Source organism: Gallinula chloropus (assembly GCF_964237585.1).
Source record: "Gallinula chloropus genome assembly, chromosome: Z".
NCBI lineage: Eukaryota > Metazoa > Chordata > Aves > Gruiformes > Rallidae > Gallinula > Gallinula chloropus.
Genome location: NC_140089.1, coordinates 31084321 through 31108462, shown reverse-complemented (window position 1 = coordinate 31108462; position 24142 = coordinate 31084321). Strand labels below are relative to the sequence as shown.

The 24142-nt window shown below is 38.8% G+C and overlaps 1 protein-coding gene across 1 annotated transcript in view; it reads right to left on the bottom strand.

Annotated features, from left to right (window-relative positions):
- UHRF2 (ubiquitin like with PHD and ring finger domains 2) overlaps window positions 1–24142 on the bottom strand; it is a gene marked incomplete at its 5' end in the record, with an annotated part of 95142 nt that overhangs the window by 21723 nt on the left and 49277 nt on the right. Inside the window, 4 exons of the mRNA XM_084277872.1 lie at window positions 4469–4576; window positions 4970–5093; window positions 9009–9195; window positions 16901–17010. Of these exons, the coding sequence (XP_084133998.1) occupies window positions 4469–4576; window positions 4970–5093; window positions 9009–9195; window positions 16901–17010 (529 nt within the window). The remainder of the gene's footprint in view (window positions 1–4468; window positions 4577–4969; window positions 5094–9008; window positions 9196–16900; window positions 17011–24142) is intronic.

Below are 24142 nucleotides of genomic sequence, written 5' to 3'. Positions count from 1 at the left end.
GACTAGCCATGTGAGAAACAAAAGTGCAATTTAACTTTCTATGTAGAAAACATTTCAATCTTAAAAACCCCAAAGATGAAGTTTGTCATATGTACCCCAAAATAAATATTTATGTAGAAAGGGTTATTGTCTTTTGATGTCTAGACCACACACAGGGACAGAAAAATGGTATTCTCTCCTTAATTTCCACACAAAAGCAGCACTGTCTCTTTCCTACCACCACTAGAAATATCTGATACCTTTTAGCTTTTGTGTTACCAGCGGAATTCCTAACAAAAAGATGAACTAATCATTTCGACTATTGCCAAAGCAATGAAAATAAACCTTGATTTTGAGATTTCAAGTTTGTGTAAGTGATTTTAGAAACTTCTCTCACTTATGAGAATTTACATAATCTGAAAGCAAACAAAAGGAATAGTATTTATATAACACAACATGGGGATAAAACAGGAAGAATGGTGGCAGGGCCATGCAATTACAGAGACATAGTGGGATAGCTCACGTGACTGGAATGCTGTCATGGATGGCTGCATAGGAAAGACAGGCCAACAAGGCAAGTGGAGTTCTGTTTATGTGACAGAGCAACTGGTATGTATTAAGCTCTGCCTAGGGTTAGATGAAGAACAAGTCAAGAGGTTATGGGTAAGAATTAAGGGGTAAGCTAGTATGGGTGACACTGTTGCGTGTGTTTACTACAGGTCACCTCATGAGGAAGAGCAAGTCAATGAGGCCCTCTACAGACAGATGGAAGTAGCCTCATGATGACAAACCCTGGTTCTCATGGGGGACTTCAGCAACCCTCATATTTGCTCAAAAGGCAACACAGGCAGGCATGCAGTCTAGGAGGTTCCTGCAGAGCACTCATGACAAGTTTTTGACACAGCTGAGAAGCCCATGAGAAGGGGTGCTGCTGGACCTTGTGCTAACAAACAAAGAAAGACCGGTTGAGGATGCAAAGTTCAACGGCACTTTTGCTGAAGTGAGCATGAGATGGTGGAATTCAGGATCCTGCGTGGAAGGTGGAAGGAGCAGGGCAATAAGTTGGATTACAACCCTGGGCTTCATAAGAGTTTTGTTCTCTTCAGAGACCTGCTTGGGTTCAGGCTCTAGAAGGTAGGGGGTTCAAGACAGCTGGTCAATATTCAAGCACCACTTCCTCAGAACTTAAGATTGGTACACCAAGAAAAGGAGGGAGGAGACCTGCATGGATAAGCAAGAAGCATCTGGAAAAACTCAAAAGGAAGAAGGAATTTTACAGTGTGGAAAAAGGGACTGGACACTTGGGGAAAATTTAAGGATGAAACCATAGGGATGCAACATGGAAAGCAAGGGCCACTTGGAACTAAAACTGGCAAGAGATACCAAGGAGAGCACGAAGGGCTTTCTCAAGTACATCATCAGCAAAAAGAAGGCTAGGGAAAATATGGGTCCACTGCTGAATGAGGTGGGGGCTCTGGGGACAGAGAATACAGAGGAGGCAGAGTTACTGAATGCCTTCTTTCCATCAGCCTTTATTGCTAAGGCTGGCCCACTTGATACCCAGATCCTGGAAGCAGGAGAGAAAATCTGAAGAAGGTAAGACCTTGCCTTGGTTGAGGAGGATCAGGTTAGAGAACATACAGGCAAACTTGACATCTACAAATCCATGGGCCCTGACAGGGTACACCCAGAAGAGCTTAGGGAGATGACAGATATTATTGCTAAACCACTCAATCATCTTTGAAAAGTCACAGAGAACAGGAGAGGTGCCTGAGGACTGAAGAAAAGCCACTATCATTCCAGTCTTAGAGGGCAAACAGGAGGACCCAGGAAACTGCAGGCCAGACAGCCATACCTCCATCTCTGGAAAGGTGGTGGAACTGCTCATTCTGGGGGTCATGTTTAAGCATGTGGAGAAGGTGGTTGTCATGAGTGGTCGACATGGATTCACCAAGGGGAAATTATACCTGACCAATCTGAGAGCCTTCTGTGATAATATGACTGGCTGGGTGAATGAAGGGAGCACAGTAGATGCTGTCTACCTTGACCTCAGCAAGGGTTTTAATACCATCTCTCATAAAGTCCTTGTAAGCAAGCTTAGAAAGTGTGGGTTGGATGAGCAGACAGTGAGGTAGATTGAGAACTGGCAGAATGGCAGAGCCCAGAGCAATGTGATAAGGGACACAGAGTCTAGTAAGAGGGCTTGTGGCTACAGGTCTGTCCCAAGGTCCAGTCTCACTCAACATATTCATCAATGACCTGGACAAAGGGACAGAGTGTACTCTCAGCAAATTTGTTGATGATACAAAACTAAGAGTGGACAATACACCAGAAGGCTCTGCTGCCATCCAGTGAGGCCTGGACAGACTAGAGAACTGGGTGGAGAAGAACCAAATACAATTCAACAAGAGCAAGTGTAGGGTCCCACACCTAGGGAGGAATAAACCTAAGCACCCGTACAGGTTAGGGGTTGACCCACTGGGAAGCTGCACTGTGAAGAATGACCTGGGGGTCCTGGTGGACCAGATGTTAAGCATGAGCCAGTGATGTGCCCTCATGGCCAAGAAGGCAAATGGTATCCTGGAGTACATTAAGAACAGTATAGCCAGGAGGTTATCCTCCCTCTCTACTCAACCCTGGTGAGGCTACATTTGGACTGCTGTGTCTAGTTCAGGGCTCCCCAGAGAGAGATGGGTCTGGAGAAGACTGAGAGGAGATCTCATCAACGCTTCTTGGGTGTCAAGAGGATGGGGCCAGACTCTTTATCAGTGGTGCCCAGTGACAGGACAAGGGGCAGCGGACACAATAGTGGAACACAGCAAATTCCACCTCAATATGAGGAAAAACTTATTTACTTTGAGGCTAACAGGGCAGTGGAACAAGCTGCCCAGAGACGCTATGTGGAGTTTCCTTCTCTGGAGATATCCAAAACCCACCTGGATGCAATCCTGTGCAACCTTCTGTAGGAGATGATGCTTTAGCAGGGAGGTTGGATGAGGTCCCTTCCAACCTCTGTGGTTCTGTGATTCTGTGATTTTAATTGTTTTCCACAAAAACACAGGTCAGGTCAATAAAACATCACAAAGAATCAAAATTGGATCTTCCTTGTAAGCAAGTCATCTAGTATAAAATGGTATGATTAAGAGCATGATTTTACTTTACAAATTCAATTTGCTTCATCTGAGGCTTGTATTGATGGTATTGTTGACAATGGACATAATGGTGAGAAAGGATCAAAAGAACTAGTTTAGGTTTCAGAACTAGTTTCAGTTTCAACTGCTTCACTGTGATTTCTACAAAGGAAAGAAACTGAAAACTGCTGCTAAGGGCAAAATATCTGCTGCTAACCATATCGCCCTTAAAACTTGCATGGCCTTCCAAATACAGAATTCTTCACACAGTACTGGAAGACAACACGATCAGAGGACAACTGCCTGCTAAGTGTTCTCTGCTACCAATTGAATAATAACACATCTGTTTTCCACTCATGAGAAAGGAGGTGATGAAAAGCTCAGAAAACAAATCCGAAGAGGTTTTTGATTCTTGGCTAGCCCTTCCTGAAGTGGTTAAAAACACTTTGTATTCTTCCAAAAATGATGGACAACATTCAATTACAATCATTTACACATGCAAGAGACAAAGCACTAATTGATTCTGTAAATAAAGAAGCATGTATTTCCCCAACTACAACAACAATAAGAAGAAAAATAAAAGATAAACAAAAAAAGTCAGTGCTACCAGATAAGGCTGGAGAAAAAGGAAGTAAGTTTACAGTTTGATGGACACTTCAAAGCCATAAAAAACCCCCAGTACTGGCACAAAATGAAGCTGTTCCATCCTCCTTGTTTTTTCCTGCTCCTCTGAGTACTGGCACTGTGCTTATACAAACTAAATATGTTTAGTTTGGGAAATTTAGGATTACTTTTCTCTCTTTTTTTTTTTTAAACCAATCTAGTTCACCATAACACCCTAAGAAATATCTGCAATAGAAAATGAGACAGTGCAAGAAACAGCAAAGACTGAACATACAGCTAATTCCAGTAGCAGTACAGGCTTATACTGGCTTTTGCTGTTCATCAACCTAAAAGGCGATTTGGACATTCATTACTATGACCAAAAAATATCCAACAGGGAGTCATTTTTCATCTAATGTTTTCAAAATCTACACCCTACATCTCCTGAGTGGAATAATCAGCACATGTGAAGTACACTTCAGAAAATACTTGACTCTACTCACTAAGTATCCCACTTAGAATTGTAACATCTGAAACTCATTTATCCTAATGACAGAAGATTTCTTATTCAGTTTTATTATAAAATCAGTGTAATTCAACCTTAACTACTGTCATCATAATTTCCAATACTAGAATCATAAAAATAATTTATTTAGTCCTGGTGAAAATGGCAAACGTCAGTGAAATTTATTTTAGTGGCCAACCTGTTCATTGATATTCTTAATTTAACCACAGCTAACACTGAAACAACATACCTGAACTCTGAATTTCCACGTTGTCCCAACAGGAACACCGGGTATAGGTCCATAATGATTTGAAGGAACAATAGTGCATTCCTTAGTGCGACCAACACAGGCCATGCCCTAAAAATACATCAGACAAAGTGAATTAGCATTATTATATTGAAGACTACTTGCAAATTCAATGTATCAAGAAATGTGATCATTATAACAAACACATACTTTAAAATATATTAAAAAATGTTGTAAGTAATGTTAAATGTGTATTATGTGTTTATGGGTTTGGGGAAGGGATTGGGGTCTGGGGTTTTTTTGGTTTGTTTTTTTTACATCTAGTCACCTTAAGAATTCTTCCACTGCTTTAACTATGAGTAGATAGTGGGCTGGATTTAACATTGTTTTATTGTCTGTGCAACCCAGTACTGAATTTTGTGTAGTGCATATATAAATAGAATTACAGATGTAGCACATACATGAACAATCAAGAGTAACAGCTATTTCTAAAATACACTCTACCTTGCCCCAGTCTCTCTGGCTTTCAGTACTGGCAGATGGCATCTTTGCTTTCTTTTTACTCTGTTTGAGCTTTTCTCCAGCCTTTACAACTTCATTAGAATCATTTTTGCAGGAAGGACAATACCTAAAAAAAGGTTTCAGTAAATTCTCAATTACTTCATAATAATGGCAATACATTTCTTGTAGCCAAAATAGTGTCAATTTGTCCATCTTGACTGAACATTTCAAGCTAGTAAACATAACCAGTCTTAAGCTGAGGCCTATGGCTTAAAAAAAAAGAACCCAACATGAACAAATATTGTTGACTTTTAAAAAAGGGTATTTCAATACCTTTGAAGGTAGAGGGCTAGAGGCAAAACATTTAGCTGTTCTTTCTCACGTGATATGTGGGATGTTCCCACTTCTGTATTCTCTCTTCATTTTGCTCTGTTTCATACTAGGTCATGTAAAGAGGACAGCTGAGATGAGAGTACGCTGCTAATAAGTACTCATGGTTTGTTCTATGTCCTGCCCACTCTACCCTTATTGTTTCTTGTAGTGCAATAAATTTCACTGCAGACTGCTGAATGTCAAACAGAGCCAAGGTATCACATAATGTGTGTTGACACACAAGCTTCACATTACTGATACTAGCTGGAATATAGTCCTGAGACTAATTCCAGCTAACACGAAGCCAGCCTAATAGTAAAGTAGGAGATACTAGTATGCAGTGACCACAGCAGAGAGAGAAAGGGAGTACACTGGTATACTTCTGCTGCTTCTAATAACATTTTTATCCCACTCCAGGAATGCCACTGGAGTTGATTGCAAATTACAAAGGCAATTTTCCATGTTTCTGGATTCCACGGGCTAGGTTTGGCCCATACACCACTAGTGGAGGAAGCCTGATCTACACTAACATTGATAGCCTACTTTAGATATCTACCACTACTACTACTACAGTTTTGTATTTATTAACTTTTGTATGTGGATATGAATAGAAGAATTAATGATTAACATCCACAGGAACAGATTTCATTACATTGATAGGGTTTGAACCATTAAGATGATGAAACTATATACATAAAGAAAAATTAAAAGTAATACAACATGCTGCAATTGCCTAATACTAAGAATTTGAACGATGTTATTGTTGTAGTCCCCTTCTAAAGAGTATGCAATGACCAAATAAAAGGAGGAACATGACATAATGAAAATTCACAAAGGTCATTAACAAAGTCATTCCCCACTTCTTGATAGGTAACCGTATCACCCTAATATTTTTTAAACGGAGTATGGTAAGGATTATTAAATACTGTTTCACATACAAAGTAGCTTAATATCTGCAAGACAAACTTACCCTTTCCCAAACTGCAGACTTATCCCTTGCCAACAGTTTGTCAAATTTTACTCAAAAATACTAAATAGAAACTTTTCCACTTCTAAACCAAACAAAATATGTCAAAAAGTTAAGGATCAGTCAGCCATGACTCTTTGCTAGTACGCAAGAAGGAAGAACACAGACCGCCTTTTTGGTAGGAGACACTGCTTTGCCCAGTGCAACTACACTCTTTCCATACACGACCAAGCATCAAGACTGCACAGGGCTGGCATCACCAAGTATCCCAAAATTAACTGTCACAAGCCAGCTATGTAACAGTACCACTCCCACCACTCCCACCAGTGACTTCATCCACAGATGCAGCTATCTACTCACATAAAAAAAAAAAAAAAGATTTTGTTACATAGCATACAAGTTGAGAAGTTCAACAGCCAATTTTCCAGACATTTTAATTATATGCACTACATTTGTGCTACTTGTGGCGATTCGCAATTTTTTGGCCAGAAATGTAAGTGGAATGGTCTGAAAGGGCACTTAACATACGCGCTGAAGTACTTCAAAGACTATGTTTTCAGTTAATGTAATTCTTCTTTGGTTGTCTACAGAGCACTGGTTCTTCTGTATGAAGGCAAACATTCCTGAGGACCTATGCAGTGTAGTTACCGTAATGCTGGGAGAGAGTAGGGAGAACAGAGCAGTAATGGCTACACTTTGCAAAAATGTATATTCTTCAAACTTTCCCTACAGCTCTCTGAAATAGAAGTAGTGTAACCCTTCAGAATGTTTCCTAAGAAGCTTTTGAAAAATAATTGGTGCCAGTGAAGACTAAAGCACTTACAAGTACCCAGCAGGCCAAGATAAACTCAGCACAATAGCTAAACCAAAGAGATTCTGGTGAGATTTTAGTACCAGTATCTTGGCATACCTATCAAACCTGTGTATTCGAGGGTGCAGAAGAAATCAAGAGAGATCAAATTGTTTTCAGGGTAGAACAAAGAATTTGGGTATTTTGTGGGGAGGGGTCACTGACTTGAAGCATATGTATTTACTTTATGAGATACTATCCTGTGACTAGTACTGAAAAATAGAGACTTGCTGGAGTGCTCGTTCTGAAAGTAAAGGGCAACTGAAGAAAGAACGGACCAAAAGGATGTGTACTTCCAGACAGATGGTCTCACTGAATATTCTGAATGAAGGAAAGTTTAAAAATAACTTCTCAGCTGCTATATACAAAGGTCAGGTGTAATCAGGTAAGAATAGTGCTTATAGACTGTGAGTAATAAACCACTTACAAGTTGAAAATGGTTTCCAACACATGACATCAACTCACTTATGTTGACAAGTAATAAGAAGCAAGAAGATGTCAACGCACAGAAGACCAGTCTGCCTTGACAGCAGAAAACCTGAGGTTAATTCAGACTACCATGCTGTGTAATAAACACAGCTGAATAAACACTGTAATCATTCTGCATATGCAGTAAGTGGAAGGCACATAGATAATATTCAGGTAAGTGTTACTTTTAGTCCACATGACCATACACATTTCTAGTAGGTACTGAAAACATTTCTACATAGTGTTTCAAGCCAGTTCCTCCAAAAGCTGTGTATACAACTCTTCCCAGTGCAGAAGTTTCATGAGAAAAAGATCAACTTCCAACAACAGTATCCCTATGGCCAACTGTACACACTGAGGAACACCTATCATACTTCATGGTCCCAATCACAAAATCACACATTGGCATAAACATGGGAGTTCAGAAAAAATGCAATGCCCCAGAAAACAAGCAAACCTTCAGGCACTGATCAATAAATAAATGTACTATGGCATTTTCTATGATAAAGGACACTGATTTATCTGTTTCCAGAGAATGCTAAAACTTCCAAAGTAGTTACAAAGACGTTAGATAAAATTTAATCACAAGGTCCAAAGAGATTCCATAAAATGTACCATAGACATATTAGACTCTTACTGTTGTCTGTGTAATGGAAAACTGTAACAGAATAAAGTTCTATTTATTATTATTATTGATAAAGGATTAACATTTCATTTAAGTCACAGCTGGGTGATAAACAAAACCACTATAAATTGTAGATGGCTAATAGAGACAAAAAATGGTACAGAGCCCAACATAAATTAATGGGCTGCTAATGGGTCCATGCAGTTTCCCTTCAAAGGATAATTATCTTGATTTAACAACGCCAGTTAGCTTGATTTTCCTGCTGGCAGAACCAGGGACAGCAGAAATGAAGAGTAGTAGCAAGGCGGTGGTTCTCCCACAGCAGGAGAAATAAATAGAAGCAACAAGAGGACACAGGAAGGGCACAGGGGCAGCAACATGGACAGTGGATGAATTGAAAGAAAAGGGTGAGTGTAAGAGGATTGTTCAAGCAGTGAAGCTTCAACAAAATCATAAGGCTGCAGAACAACCACTGTTGATACACAAAACCAGATCAGGTAATCTTGCAGAAGATCACAATGAATAAAATGAACATACCACTTTTGAATCTCTATAATGGTCGTTAGAGCTTACTATCTTTTGTGAATGATTTAAAAGGATTACCTTGACAGAAAATGTAAGGTTTATATTAAGTAGATGGATGAAAAACAGCAGAATTAAAAAAAATTCTTCAGCACTGTCTCTCGCAAGGTACAAATAACCAAAAGGTACCATGTACAGAATGGCAATGTAGACAAGTAAATCATCCTTGTATATTTACCAGTCCTCATCTTCTGGTATCTTGCTTAAGGGAGGGTTCAGGCAGTATATATGATAAGCCATATTACATTCATCACACAGGAGTTGCATGTGAGCATCCTGTTTTCCACCACACAAATAACACGAACAAAAACGGCACTCCTTATCTGGATCAGCCCTACAGTGCTTGCATTCAGGGCCACTTTTTCCTGTCAAAAACAAAGAAAAAGTCAAATGCCATGTATCGTAGAAAAGTGCATTACTGCATCTACAGGAAAAAATATGTCTGCACATGAACACTGTCCTCTTGAAAGAGCTCTTTTCTTACAATGAGGTATTTGACTATCCAGGCTAATGGGATGTCTTCTGCTCTATAAACAAGCAGTAATGAAAATAATTAATCAGAAGTATCTCCTTTATTTTCTGTCCTCCCATTACCTACATGCCACCTGCACACTCTCCCTACAGAAAGCCTTATGCAACCTCTTAAATACAACCATAATGAAATTCCCATTAGGAAACTAGTAACTGTCAAATGAAGATGAAGCTATGATTTGGAACAGTTCTCCTTAAACTCACAGTTTAACAGAAGAATTAGTAGTCTGAGACCACAAACAACCCCAAATCACCAGCTGTTCCTTTTACACAGAAACACTAACTTTCTGTTTCAGTTCATTTGGAAATTTGGTTTGACAAACCCCACCACGAAGCAAAACTGTTGGCATTGGTTCCTCAGTCAGGGAAAAGTTGCTTTCATAAAGGAGAAAAAACTTTTCATAGCCTGAACTAGACATGCAAGAGGTGAGGGAAGAAACACTGAATAGCTGTTGAAGAATTCACACTTACAGGAGAGATGTTTGAAACAAGTAGACGGTTCAGAGAAATGAGAGAAGACTTCAGAAGACGACTTGATCAAAACCCAAAGATTTTCAACATCGAAAGAAAAAAAGATAGCATATTCTGTGAAAAAGTCATCTAGAAATGCCATGGAACTGAATTTGATCTTAAACTAGTCTAATACAACAATTGAGTACTTCCAAATTTCTCTGGCTGGAATGTTTTATCTCAAAGATGTAACTGGCTTTGAAACAGAAGACAAAGAAAACTAAAAAGACTGAGAGTTCGGAGCTGGAAGTAGGAAAAGGGACAATTTAAACACCTGAGGTAACATTTTCCTTAAATTTTAGAATGGGCCAGAAATGTTCTTTTGAGTACCATTCTGGAAGATAAAAACCCCACAGGTTATAGATGTTCAGAAACTGAGAAAGATGGGAGTACCAGCAGTTGGGATGAATTTCCTTGTAAGCCCATAGGCTTACATAGGCAAACTGGGGAACTTCTGAACTCAGAATGGCGATTGACTTAGAAGGACAGTGTGACAAAGACCACCTTATTCCTGTCATGGTCTTTGCCAAAAATACTCAGAAGTCTTTAGTCATACGAAAAATAACACTTTCATTCTCTGGGACAAAACCTTACTAAGTATGTCCGTGATGTCACAAACAAGTTCATTAATAAAGAATTCGAAGAGCAGTCCCAGGATGAAAATAAAAGCAAACAACTTCCCCCAAGCCCAAAACCCAGGTATAGACCTTCAAAGCAGCACCAACTTCAAATTCTTCCACAGGTGATAAGCAGACAGAATATCACACAAAAAAGAAGAGGAGAAGCAACAAATTGTAATATTTAAGAAAAAAATGCCTGTTCCCATGAAAGATTTAACCCTAAGGAAAACACAAAATTTTTTTAATACTAAAGGACTGCTGCCTTTTGATACATTTTTTTGGGGGGACTAGAAATTGTCAAATCCCAAACATGAAGAACTATCCCAGGTTTCTCTGATTAGCGTAACAGAACAATATTCAAGAACAAGCTTCCTTCTTCTCTCAGCTTTATTTTTCATTTTTCTTTACTATGAGTCATACTCTAAGCTGCTGCCTTTAGAAGCTGTAAAGATTAACAGTTCCTTGTCAGCTAGTTTGCTTGGCTAACATAAGCAATTAAAGTAAATATTTGTTATATTATTTGATTCTTGAATAGGAAGACAAAGTTGATCCCTGATGTATCCAGAGGACTTCTGGGTACTTAAGACATTTTTCCTAAGTGCAGTGATAAGGAAAGGCATGACTAAGGTTTTGCAGAAATCCCAGGCACTTCCTGATGAGAAAAAAACTGCCATCCCAACTGAACAGACTTGACAGAAAATTTGATGCACACAGATCAGTGTGAAATCTCTGTGGAAAGAAACTCCAATCTGAAAGTAAGAAAAGGGGATTAGAATGCTAAGTGTCTTTCTGGAGGACCTTGAAGAATATTATCTTCAGAGGTGGAACAACGAGACTTAGAGGGGGAAGGTGATTGAGTTTTGAACAACAAAGAGAGTCAGGGGCTGTTCATATATGAAGAACCAACAGGGAAAAACCTGTAAAATGCCTCAAAGTATTTAAAGCTCTTTACTCAAAAAATGTGATACAGTTTGTAGCTCAACTGAAATATCTCTACACCAATGTATGCAGTATGGATAACGATCAGGAGGACCTGGAAGTGACCGCAGAACTGGAAAGCTACAATCTAATTCTATCACTGAAACCTTGTGGAACGAATTTCACAACTAGAGAGCTACAATGGATGGCTATAAACTATTCAGGAGGGACAGGCAGGGAAGGAGGGGTGGATGATTTGGCCTTTCTGGACTGATGGCACAAAGCTGCCTTTGAAATACAGCAATGAACAGGTCGAGAGCTTGTGTGTGGGTGAACTTCAGTGGCCAAGACAACAAAGGGGAACTCACGGATGGTGCTTATTACCGGCTACCTGATTTACGTGAGTCTGCTGATGAAGCATTCTGACTTCAACTGCTTGAAGCATCACACTCACAGTCTCTGGTCCAGCTGGGGGACTTCAGCCACCTGACATCTGCTGCAAAAAGCAGCACAGCAAGCTGCAGGCAACCAGGAGACTCTTGGAGACCATCACAGATAATTACTTAATCTAGGTGATAGACAGCCCAGCCAGAGGAGAAGCACTAATGGATCTGTGGCTTACCAACATAAACTAATTGGAGGTCAAGATCAGTGGCAGCCTGGGCTGAAGTGATCAAGCCCTTACAGAACCCACAATCTCAAGGAAAACAGGCCAAAGATTAAAGTCAGGACCCTGCATATTAAGAGACTGAACTTCTAGTAGTTTAAGGAATTACTGGGCAGGAGCCCCTGGGAAACTGCCCTCAGGGACAAAGGAGCAGAACAGAGCTGGCTGCTCTTTAAGGACATTTTTCCTCAAACATAAGAGTCCTCAACTCCCATGTTAAGCAAGCAGACAAGGTGTGCAGGACACCAGGATGGCTGAGTAAGGACCTTCTGCTGAAACCGAAGCATGAGAAGGAAATGTACACACAGTGGGACCAGGCACATGTACTCTGGGAACAAGCTGCCCAGGGGTGGAGGAATGGGAATAGGAAAGCTAAGGCACAGCTAGACAGTAAGAATGGCTTCTACATGTTGGTCAGAAAAGGAAAATTAGGAAGATGTACCCGTTCCCCCATCTCCCTGTCCTCCCCCATAAATGAGACAGAAGCACTGGTGCAAACTGACATGGAGAAGGCCCAGGTATGCAGCAATATTTTTTGGCTCAGTGTTCCCTGGTAATCACTCTTCCCTCATCTCTCAACTTCCTGAACTTACAGGCAGGGACTGGCAGAATGAAGTCCCTCCTCCTGTAAGAGAAGATCAGGCTCCAGACCAACTGAGGAACCTGGACATACACAGCTCCATGGGACCCAGAGAGATGCACCTGAAGTCCTGAGGGAATTGGCTGATGGCGTTGCCAAGCTGCTCTCCACCACATCTGAAAAGTCACGGCAGTGTCAGGGAAAGCCCCAGGGACTGGAGGGAAGGGAACACTGCACAGTTTTATTAAAAGGGTAGAAAGGAGGACCCTGGGAGTTACTGACCAGTCAGCCTCACCTCCGCACCCAGTAAGATCACAGAACCAACGCTCATGAAGTGATCTTGAATCAGGGAAGAGAGGGACATGACTAGGGATAGCCAGTGTAGCTTCACCAAAGGCAAACTGTGCCTGACTGATCAAGTAACCTTCACTAACAGTGGACTGACTGCACCAGTGGACAAGAGAACAACTATGGACTGCCTGGACTTCCATAAGGTCTTTGATATGGTCCCCACAACCTTCTTGCTGCTGAATTGGAGAGATATGGGTGTGGTGGATGAACTATTAGATGGATAAGGATTTGTTTGGATGGCAGCATCCAAAGAATGGATGGTCTCCCTCCAGTGGCTCAATATCAAAGTGGAAACTGGTAACAAGCAGTGTCCCTCAAGAGTCCATACTGGGACCAATACTATGTAATACCTTCACAAATACAGTGAGATCAATCTCACCGTCAACAAGTTTGTAGATGCCAAAGATAAGTAGTGCAGTTGATACACCAGTGGGAAGGGATGTCACACAGTGGGGCTTTGAGAGGCTTGAGAAGTGCGCCAACAGGAACCTCATGAACTTCAACAAGGCCAAGTGCAAGGCCCTGTAGAGGACAGTCCCCAGTATCAATACAGGCTAGGGTTGAATGGATTGAGAGCAGGCCAGTGGAAATGGATTTGGGGTACCAGTGGACAAAAAAATTGGATATAACCCACCAGTTCCAGCTCAGAAACCAAATCATACCCTGGGCTGCATAAAAAGCAGCGTGACCAGCAGGTCAAGGGAGGTGACTTTCCCCTCTACTCTGCTCTCTGACCCCACCTGGAGTACTGTGTTCAGGTCTGGGATCCCCACTAAGAGAAAGACACGGACCTGTTAGAGCAGGCCCAGAGGAGGGCCACAAAAATGATCAGAGGGCTGCAGCCCCTCTCCTACAAAGACAGGCTGAGAGTGTTGGGATTGTTCAGCCTGGAGAAGAGAAGGCTCCAGGAAGACCTTATAGCAGCCCTTCAGTGCCTAACAAGAGCTTATGAGAAAGACTTTTTACCAGGACCAGCAGCAATAGGACAAGGGATAATGGTTTTAAACCCTCTTTTAAGGGTAGATTCAGACTAGGTTAGGAAGACATATTTTGATGAGGGTGATGAGGCACTGGAACAGGTTGCCCAAAGAGGTTGTGGATGACCCATCCCTGGAAGTGTTCAGGTGTTGGATGTGACTCTGAGGAACCTGATTTAGTGAAAGATGCCCCTGCCCACATTAGGAGGTATTGGACTAGGCGACCTTTAAAAGTCCCTTCCAAATAAAGCCATTTTATGACAACAAGCACTGTAACAGAGGAAGATTTTTTTTCTCTGACACAGAAAAAACAAAAGCTGAAGAACATAAAAGAAGAATTACTTAAGAGGGAAAGTTATCAGCTACAGATAGAAGGTCTAGTGATAGGTATTGGCTAGAAAACATGAGGAGCAAAGTGAGGCTAGAAGCAGTGGTTATTTTACAAAACCTCAAGGGCAGAAGTTCAGTTAAAAGGAAAGCAAAAATCTCTTTTACCAAAGTCTGGCCTAGACAATGTGGGTCATTTGAAGAGAAAGGAAACATTGTGAGAGTGCTAATGAACAACTCTGGTGGATTTTCCAGAATGCCTAAGGAAAACTCATGGTCTGCCTAAGGTGTCAACACCAATTCCAGTCAAACTGCTAAAAAATTTAAAATCGTGACTGAGAACTCCCTAGAGAATCTCACAAGTCTACCTCATCCAATAAATACCAAGCAAAAAGAAACTACTTTATCTCTTACCACCACAGGTTGTTTAAGCCTATGCAATTTACTGGTTTTGGTTAAAGAACAGGTTTTTAGGTCAAAGGTCAGTAATTTTTTTAAGATGAAAAAAATTTACATATTTTAGTTCAATTAAAAAACATCCAGAATTTTAAATTTTCTCCAATATGCAAACAAAATACAAATTGTCATTTTCATTACATGACTTTAATTTCTCACATTTCTGCTTTAATCACATCATAAGTCAAATGTAGTGATTACATCTGTACATCGGTCACAGGAAGACACCCCTACCATGCTGTAGAGTTTAGCTGCACACATCATTTCATATTCTCTTCCTTTGCAGGAAAAGTCATCTCATGTTCATTGCACAAATTTAGATTATGATGAAAGTAACAGATGTTGACATCTATGTCTTATTTCCATTTAAATAAATATAAATAGCTATTTAATATATTTAAAAATACAGAAATGTTTGAAACATATTTACAATTATGTTGCTGCTTCATTTTCTAATTTTTCTAATAGCATTTTCTAGTAGGTTTACTCTACTCTTTTCCTGGGCTGCAGAATTTAGATTTCCATTAAACAATTACCTTATTTTTAACCACAACTGCTAAATTTATACTCACATACTTCTGTCTAAATCCCAACTAAAATATGGCCACCTCAAGGAACAAATATTTTTTCTGCAGAGGTAGGCAACATGGTTTACCAGCTAAAGACTATTTTCAAAACAGTCATTCCATCTTTTGGAAAGGACATGGGCAGTAGCTTAATACAGTCGAAAATATAATTTGTCATTTTCTGATTCTGCTTACAACAATCCAATAGAATATTTAAAACAAATTAAATTTTGAATATCACTTGCTGTTACTGTAAGAAATATTTGCAGCTTTTCATTGCATGCAATCTCTGTACGTGTTTATACATATACATGTATATATTTTAAAATTTTAAATCAAAGTACAAATAGGGATGTAAACACAGTCCAGAGGTAATCGGTGTAACGCCTATTGCAGACAGCTCAACTGATGTGCACTGTGCATATGTGAACAAAAACAAGAGAGCTGACCAAAAAATCGCAATCATAGGAACAGAAATGAAAAGGGCAGAATAGTGAGAAAGTTGGCCTCAAGAAAAAAGAGCAGTTCAAAACAATAAGTAAGACGACACTGCCAGATCAATTATGTTTCCAGTGTTAGGTTTACAAAGATTGTATTTCTGTGTTGCTTTTATTTACAAATGTTCGTGAACAATCTCCTGAAATGAATAAAAATGCTACCAGGAACGAAACGAAATAAAACATAAGAGGGGTGCAAATCTTTACAGACATTCAGAGAAGAATTAAATGGACAGTAATTATTTTTTAAGACCTTTAAAAAGTTTCATAAACAATCAGACTTACAAAAATAGGTTTGTATGTAAATGCAAAGCAGTATCTCCTCCTCTGGAGAGTTGAAAACCCACCTGGACACAACCCTGTATAGCCTGCTCTAGTTGGTCTCCAGAGGTCTCTTCCAACCCCTACCATTCTATGATCCTGTGATCTGTAGATTTTTTAATTTCTCATACTCCAAATATTAAATTTAGGATAAAATTTCACACTACTTGTTAGAAAAGCTGGGACTAATTCCTTCCAGTGGCTGTGTGGAGGATGAGAAGTTACGGCATAGTTATTTCTTAGAAGGTCATGCAGTGTGAAATAAAAATCCAACCATTAATTACGCCTTTTATTTCATGGTATAAACAGCCTTGGCACGAAGTTCCTAATCTTTTCTTTTAATTCTGACATAATAAGAGGGTTGAAATCATCGTTACAGACTGATTCACTGTCTTTGGCTTTTATTAGTTTATTAAAAGTTTAAATAACATGTCAGTGGCAAAAGCAGTTTTGCTGACCTGCACACCCGTCCATGAACTTAATTGAGACTATGAATTAATTCTGCACAGTTCATTTAGAACATTATCAGGTGTTTCTCTAAGAGCTTACCAGTTTTGGAATATGTTAACTGAGCCACCTGACAGTAAATACATTTTTAGAACAGAAATCTAGAAAGGATTATATTTTATTACTTTCTGAAAACACAAACCAACTATTATTACCTCTGTATACTGATCCTTACTTTTTTTTTTTAAAAGAAACATCATTAAATTTGTACTTCTATTCAAATAATTTTTAAAAAAGCATACTTTTGAAATCTCCATCCCCAAATGTCAGTGGATAGGCTCCTGGCTTTTCAATCTTGTACATTTCCTCTATAAAAAGGATTTTACAATCATTTATTGTGTCTTCTGGGCCTCTGAAAAACAAAAAGAATAAAAAAGTACATTCAACTTCGTTTCTCAGACCTAGATTCTGTGCTTTGTGAAACCTAAGCAATGAGATAAAGCTAACTAGTACCTTAATCACTGATAGAATATTTTATTCCAAATTACATAGAAAATTCAGTCTAGTACTGTACCTTCTAAGAAAACCAAAACACGTATTTAAAACTCCCTTAAAGAAAAGACTTCTCCGTTACCCTCAGACTACCTGACAGCACAGAGTGCCCTTTCTGAGAGCCAGTAATTTTCTAAAACCTCAAAACCTGAGGGGTTTTGGCTGAACACAGCAGTCCCGATGAAATCATACCCTCTCAAATACACCATGTCATTACAAAAGCATCATATGAGAAGTGAACCATAACCATGAACCATAACCATGACTTACAAGGTGCAATAACAGATGTTACATAGAACCCACAGAATAAGAAAAGCAATAGAAAGCTTCACAAGCCTTTCTGCAATCCTACATGTTTTGGACACCTAAACCCCACTACAGCAGACACGGACAATACTGAATTATTTACTATGAGCAGTCCTGCTAACGTCAACCAACATCTTTAAAACGCTTTCCTCCTCAGGATGATCTTCTGTCTTCTTCAACAGCCCATTCTGCTACCATTTTCAATTTAATGCCTCATCTAGAGCTTAGCAGGAATTTTCAGTAAAACCCGAATTGGAGGTATTAACTACTGAACCTATTCTCACTGATAAAATGGCACCACATGTCATTAGTGATTTCAGTTTAGCAGTTTGACACAAGGTAAAATAAATTTACTAGCTGGAGAGCTTTGTTTCTTGCAGAATGAGACCCAAACATTAAAAAGAAAATCTGTGAAGGAGATTTGGGTTTTATGAACTCTTCAAAAGTTAATCTAATTCTGTTGTACTGCCCTGTTTTGATTCTGGAAAAACACTTTAAAATCTGAAACTACACGAGCATCTAAATGAATACACACCAGAAATACTATAGTGAGAATTATGAAGCTTAACATTTTACCATTACTGCAATGTAGTTAAAATATCCAGTGAACTTCCCGTAACACAGAAATACAGTGGTTTTTTTTTCTTCTTTCCTACATAAACATCAGATGTGCTAGACATAACAGAGAAGTAGCAGCACACAGTCAGGCTAATTCCAAGTTAGGAAAGAGTGAAGGTTACACACTTTTTTAAAGCGTTTACCGTGAATGAAAAAACCTCAAACTATTGTATTGGTTACAGTTCAGTATTTGAAGGAGGTTGTCCAAAACTCTCCTAAGCAAAGCTGAAGCACACTGCACCATTACAAGTGTCTCCTGAGAAGCAGGGAAATAATGAGAATGAATGTCTGTACACACAACGATTAAATATTGCCACATTGGAAACTATGTTCCAGGTGAAGACCATCAGTAAATGAAAACCAAATGTTTCTTTCAAATGTTTAGAGTGTAGAGAGGCTACACCCTTACACTGTAAGAACCAATCACAGAGGTGACTTGAAAAATCCTTTTAAGGAAATTCAGCCAGGTGACATATCCCCATAAAAAGGCTGAGGCTGCAAAACTAAAGCAAGCTGTAGACAGGTAGGGAAACAAGATATTAGGTCCATATTAAACAACAATACCCACAGTAACAGAACACCTCCAGAAAGAGCAGGCTTTAGTCTGGGATCCGCTGCCGTCTGGTCTACCTCCTTGTCTGCTCCCACCACTTCCATTTGGATGACTAGCTCTTGGATGCTGCCATATGCTGACTGATTAGGGGAGAAAAAAAAACTAACCCAGGGAAAAAAAACCACAGGCAACACTTCCTGGTGGCCCTGAACACCACAGTATTTACATCTACATGGAACTGGTGTTGAGAGGACTCTGAAAATGTCTTGATTCACTACAGTTGTCTTGTAAGTGTATCAAGAATGGTTTACTTCGGCATCTGTATTTATTTTAATCCTTTGTTTTCCTTGCAGTTTTTGGAACGAAAACATTCCCCATTGTTGGACACATGGATAAGCAGTAAAAGTTAGTGAATTTCAAAAATTTGTGATACTGCAACAGCACACACAAACACTACATCAATGCAAACACATCTATTAAAGAGACTGTTTTCCTGACCAGAAAAACCATGCTTTTAAGATAATCTCTATTTGCACTCAACAGAGCATTACATAACAGCAGTTCTGGCCACTGTGGGTGACACACCTCAGATTTATTCAGGTTTCTATTCACAGCAAGTCTGATTTTCTGCACCTCAGTCTGAATGAGGCTGCATGGTCCTGTAATGCTGGATGTCAGCTTCTGCTATGACCAAGTGCGCCTCTGACAACATAAGGATACAGAGATACCTCCTGTCTGTGCTGTTACCAAATCTGCAGCTGTACTTAAGGCACAATTTCCAGAGTTAGTTTAAAGTGAACTATTTAACTAGAAAATTGCTCCTGAAACAGGGAAGATGACCTCCAAGAATGACTATTCCACTAAAAGAACTGTGGGTGCCAATACACCTCTGCAGAGTAGGTGAGAGTGGAAACTTCTCTCTTCTGCAGTAGCCCGCAAAGGCACTTAATTATCTATACCATATGCCCACTCATTCACAGTGATAAAGCCACTATACATTCAAATACAGGAAGGGCAAGACTGTAAACGTATCATGGCAGAAAAACCTAATGAACAAATACAGACTCAATTTTCAAAGCCTCATGGCTTCCCTGCTTTATCTTCTGTACCTCAAGAGAGTCTTAACTGCCCTATACATTTTGTTGGATCAAGATTAAAGTTAAAGACAAAATTAAACAAATCTCCTGACACTACTGCTATAAATGTAATTATGTTAAGACCTTCCTTACCTATACCACTGCTCGCCTGCCTATACAACTTGATTCCTTTAGGGCTTATTTGTGGCACAACTCAAAGTGCTAAATGTATTTTAAAACAAAAATGCAGAATTAGGTCTTCTTTCACCTAAGCAATGTGAAAGTTTATGTTCATATTAAAAAATGACGTGCATTGGTTTATATACATGTATGTCTCCATATGGAAAAGTCAAAACAGTCATAGAAGTTGAATAATGTCTTGGATAATAATAAGCATACAACTACATGGGCATCCACAAAAAACCTGAAACATAATTTATTAACTGAGTTAAAATCTTGTCAATAAATAATGACAAAGGATGCAGCAGCTACAAACATGACTTTAGCCATGCTATGGGATGGTCTCAAATTCCAGTACACTTCAGACAAATTTCAGCGTATTTGCAGAGTGCACTTTCCCCCAATTTTGTATCTTTCAAATCTTCCACGTGTGTAGACTAAATATTCCATATCTCTTTTACGAAGAAAATTGTATCTAGGGATATCCTCCTCTTTCTGCATTTTCTCCAGAAATTTAGAAACCTTTTTTAAAGGTTTTTCATCGCATAGTGCTTGCATACATTCTTTAGACAAGAAGAAAGATGGCAAAACATCATAAAGTTGTGTTCAGAAATCTAGACACTTGCTTTACTACTACCCATGTCTTTGGGAAACAAGTTAAACCTGAAGTAGAATATTTATTAGGAGTAAACTCCTGGTAAATAAGTTGGTTCAGTGATTTTAGTGTTAACAAAAGGCACCACAGCAAAAACGTTTTGTGAAGTGTGCAGAAGCATGGATGTTTAATCAACTTCATTACAAAAAGTCATGTGTATATTATCTCAACCTTAAAGGGGTTAACTGCAACATGGTTTTTATACATAACTACTTAAATAAAACAATTCCTCTGATTAATACTCAAAACCACAGAACTCTCAAAAAAGTTGTGTGGAGATAATTGGTAAACGCATGCTTTTCTCCTCATAGTACAACAATCTTACTGACATAAGCAGTAGCATTCCATATGTGGATGGAGTTGATAAAACACATGGAATTCATAATTTCTGTACCACATATTTAGTCATGGTAGACATTCCTTGTCTTTTGGGTATCTCCTGTATTTCTCCTTTGGGATAAAGATATTTAGAAAGTAACTTTCAGACTATGTTTCTCCTAACTGATAGCCAGTATTTGAACCAGAGAAAACATTTTATTTTCTGCTATGAGCTACATAAGGAGCAAGCAAATACTATCAAATAACTTTACAAAGCTGGTATGTTCCAACATATGCCACAGCTCCATATCCGGAACTAGAGAGGAAGATCAACTTCCACTGTGACAAATGATGGCCAACAATAAATGGTTTTAAGACTTACCAAAGCTAAAAATCTCTGCTCAGCCAGTTGCTCGTCAAATATTAACTCTTCTGTCACATTAAACTGCAATAGCTTTACTAATGATCAGGCTACACATCATTTATCTTAAAAATTAGGGTTATCTAGTAAACTTGTGGTTATATTATTCAAGCAAATGTACACAAGATATATCACCTTTATTTATTCACCTTGCCATTCCATATATTATTTTAAAAAAATACTTAATTATATGTTATACCTAGTGAATGGGACTGCATTTTTATTTCACGCAAGTATCATAAATGCTTTAAAGAAATTAAATCCCAAACCAGAGCAAGACCTTTCAGTACAACACAGCTTCTAATACAAGCTTTGCTTTCAGAGAATTTAGCCATAGCCAGAGAGAAATATTTAACCGAACCTTCTCATATCTGGGGGTTTTATTCATTTCCTAAATTTTTTTAAACCTTCAGTTGCAAAATACTCTGGACATACATAACCATAGCTGACTAGAATTATGACAAGTCGGCATTATCCTGGATATTTCAAAGGTCAACTTTCAAGAAAATAGAAGCCGCTACACGACAATTACCACACTGAAAACTCTAGACATTCAGTTACAACTGTCAGAACCCTGTCTGGAATTTTCTGGGTTTATCACTTTACCACACTGAAATTAGAAGAAAAATATTTCAACGCACACTGAGTCAAAATACAATGCTGATTTAAAACAAGGAAAAATTTACTATTAAAAAACCCACACATAAATATTATGTTCACACAAATAATTAAAAGGTAAAGAGTCTAATAGCAATTTATCTTTATGCCTCCGAAGCGCAAAACGTTACTCACACGAAGTCATGTTTAGCTCAGACAACTAGCTCATTTGCCAGCTTGTACTGCAGCTGTCAAAGGGTATTGTCCAGGTCAGCAGAGAAACAGCCACAAACAGAATAAAAGCTAAAAGAATGTGATGATTGCTATATTCTCAAAATGTATATATTTAGTTAACAAACAATACAAAAATCAAAACAGGACCAAATTTACTACCACTGTCAGTATCTCTTTTCATATGCACTGCTTTGTTGACATCCCATTTATGATCCATCAGTCTGTTCTGCTTTTGCAGTGCTTCCAGCCAGCAGCTCGTCTATTTTCTCCCACATCAACAACAAACAGGTGGATAACTTCATCAGAAATACGCCAACCATCTTTTCAATATTACCACTCAAATTGCTCATTAGAACTATTACTATCATCCCATTAGAAACAATTTAGCCAATGACACTGACATCAACAGCATTTCATGGCGTCTTTACACTCTGTGCTTTCTCATTTAACAGCTGCATAAATTTCTATCCTGATTCAATACACACTTTTTAAAGTGAGGACTGACTTTGCCTTTGAAACAAGAGAAACTGTGTTCCTGAACAAAGCTCAGGAACAATTATCAACTTTTACTATCAAAATGTTACAAATGTGTTAAAATCATGAGGCTAGAGAATTAAATATGTACTGTTGTAACAACCTGTACAGAAATCTACTCTTGAAAAACAGAACTCTGTTGTGACGTTCCCTTAAATATCATCATTCATCATCACCCAAAAGGGTGTTTTGAAATTGAGGTAAGTATGTGTAACAGCATGCATGTTTCAAAATATATTAGATGGAAGAGACCTCAATCTAACATTAAATGTTAGAATATGAAAATCTCTACTGGTTGTTTTACATTTAATCATCAGCTACAACCTGGGCTGAACTGTACTTTCAACAAACCGCAAATACACGTTATCTACACTGAATTAAACAGAGGCTAAAACATGGCAATCAAACATCACTGCAGATTTGATTCTTAATAGGCTTCTTTTAAAGGTAACTGGCAAGATTTCCCACATGAAGACAGTATATTACAATTTGAGCAAAATTTTCTAGGTTGCATTTAATTACATAAAAGTTCTTTTATTTTGTATTGTATGCAAGCACAAAAGAGCATTTTCAAGATTTTTTTCAGAATATTTCACACCCACTGGTTTCATCATGAAAATACAAATTAGTTGGGCTTTTAATTCAACTTTTAAAATTTTTAATACATACATTACTATAATGACAAAGACACAATCCAACTTTACAACTATTTGAAACTTTATTACTCAAACCTAAGAAGAACGTGGAGCTGTTGGAAAGAGTCCAGAGGGCCGTGAAGATGATCAGAGTACTGAAGCACCTCTCCTATGAAGACAGGCTGAGAGTTGGGTTTGTTCAGCCTGGAGAAGAGAAGGTTCTGGGGAGATCTTATAGATTCAAATACCTAAACAGAGACTAAAGGAAAGCTGGAGAGGGACTGTTTACAAGGGCAGGGAGTGATAGGATGAGGGGTAATGACCTCAGCTGGAAGGCAGGTTTAGATTAGATATTAGGAAGAAAGGATTTACTATGAGCATGGTGAAACACTAGAACAAGTTGCCCAGAGAAGCTGTGGATGCCTCCTTGCTGGCAATGTTCAAGGCCAGGTTGGACATCATGTGATCTGGTCTAGTGGAGGGTGTCCCTGACCATGGCAGGTCCCTTCCAACACAGACTATTCTATGATTCTACATACAGCACTAAGATTTAACACACACATACCCCACACAAAACCCCTCCAAAAACTTAACAAAAACAACACTTATTTTCTAGGACACATCAAAGATCTTACTATTTAAAAAAATCATCATCTAATATGAATTGTTAATGCTTTTCAAAACAAACAAAAAACCTCCAAAATACACACAACACGCAGACAGAGAGCAAACCTACATATTCACATTGGGGATACACAGACAAGCCAGCCAGAATATTAAATTATCTAATCTTAGTAATGGGCATAATGCTTGATGCATTTCATAGAATCACAGAATAGTCACAAAAGAATGTACTATACTTCAA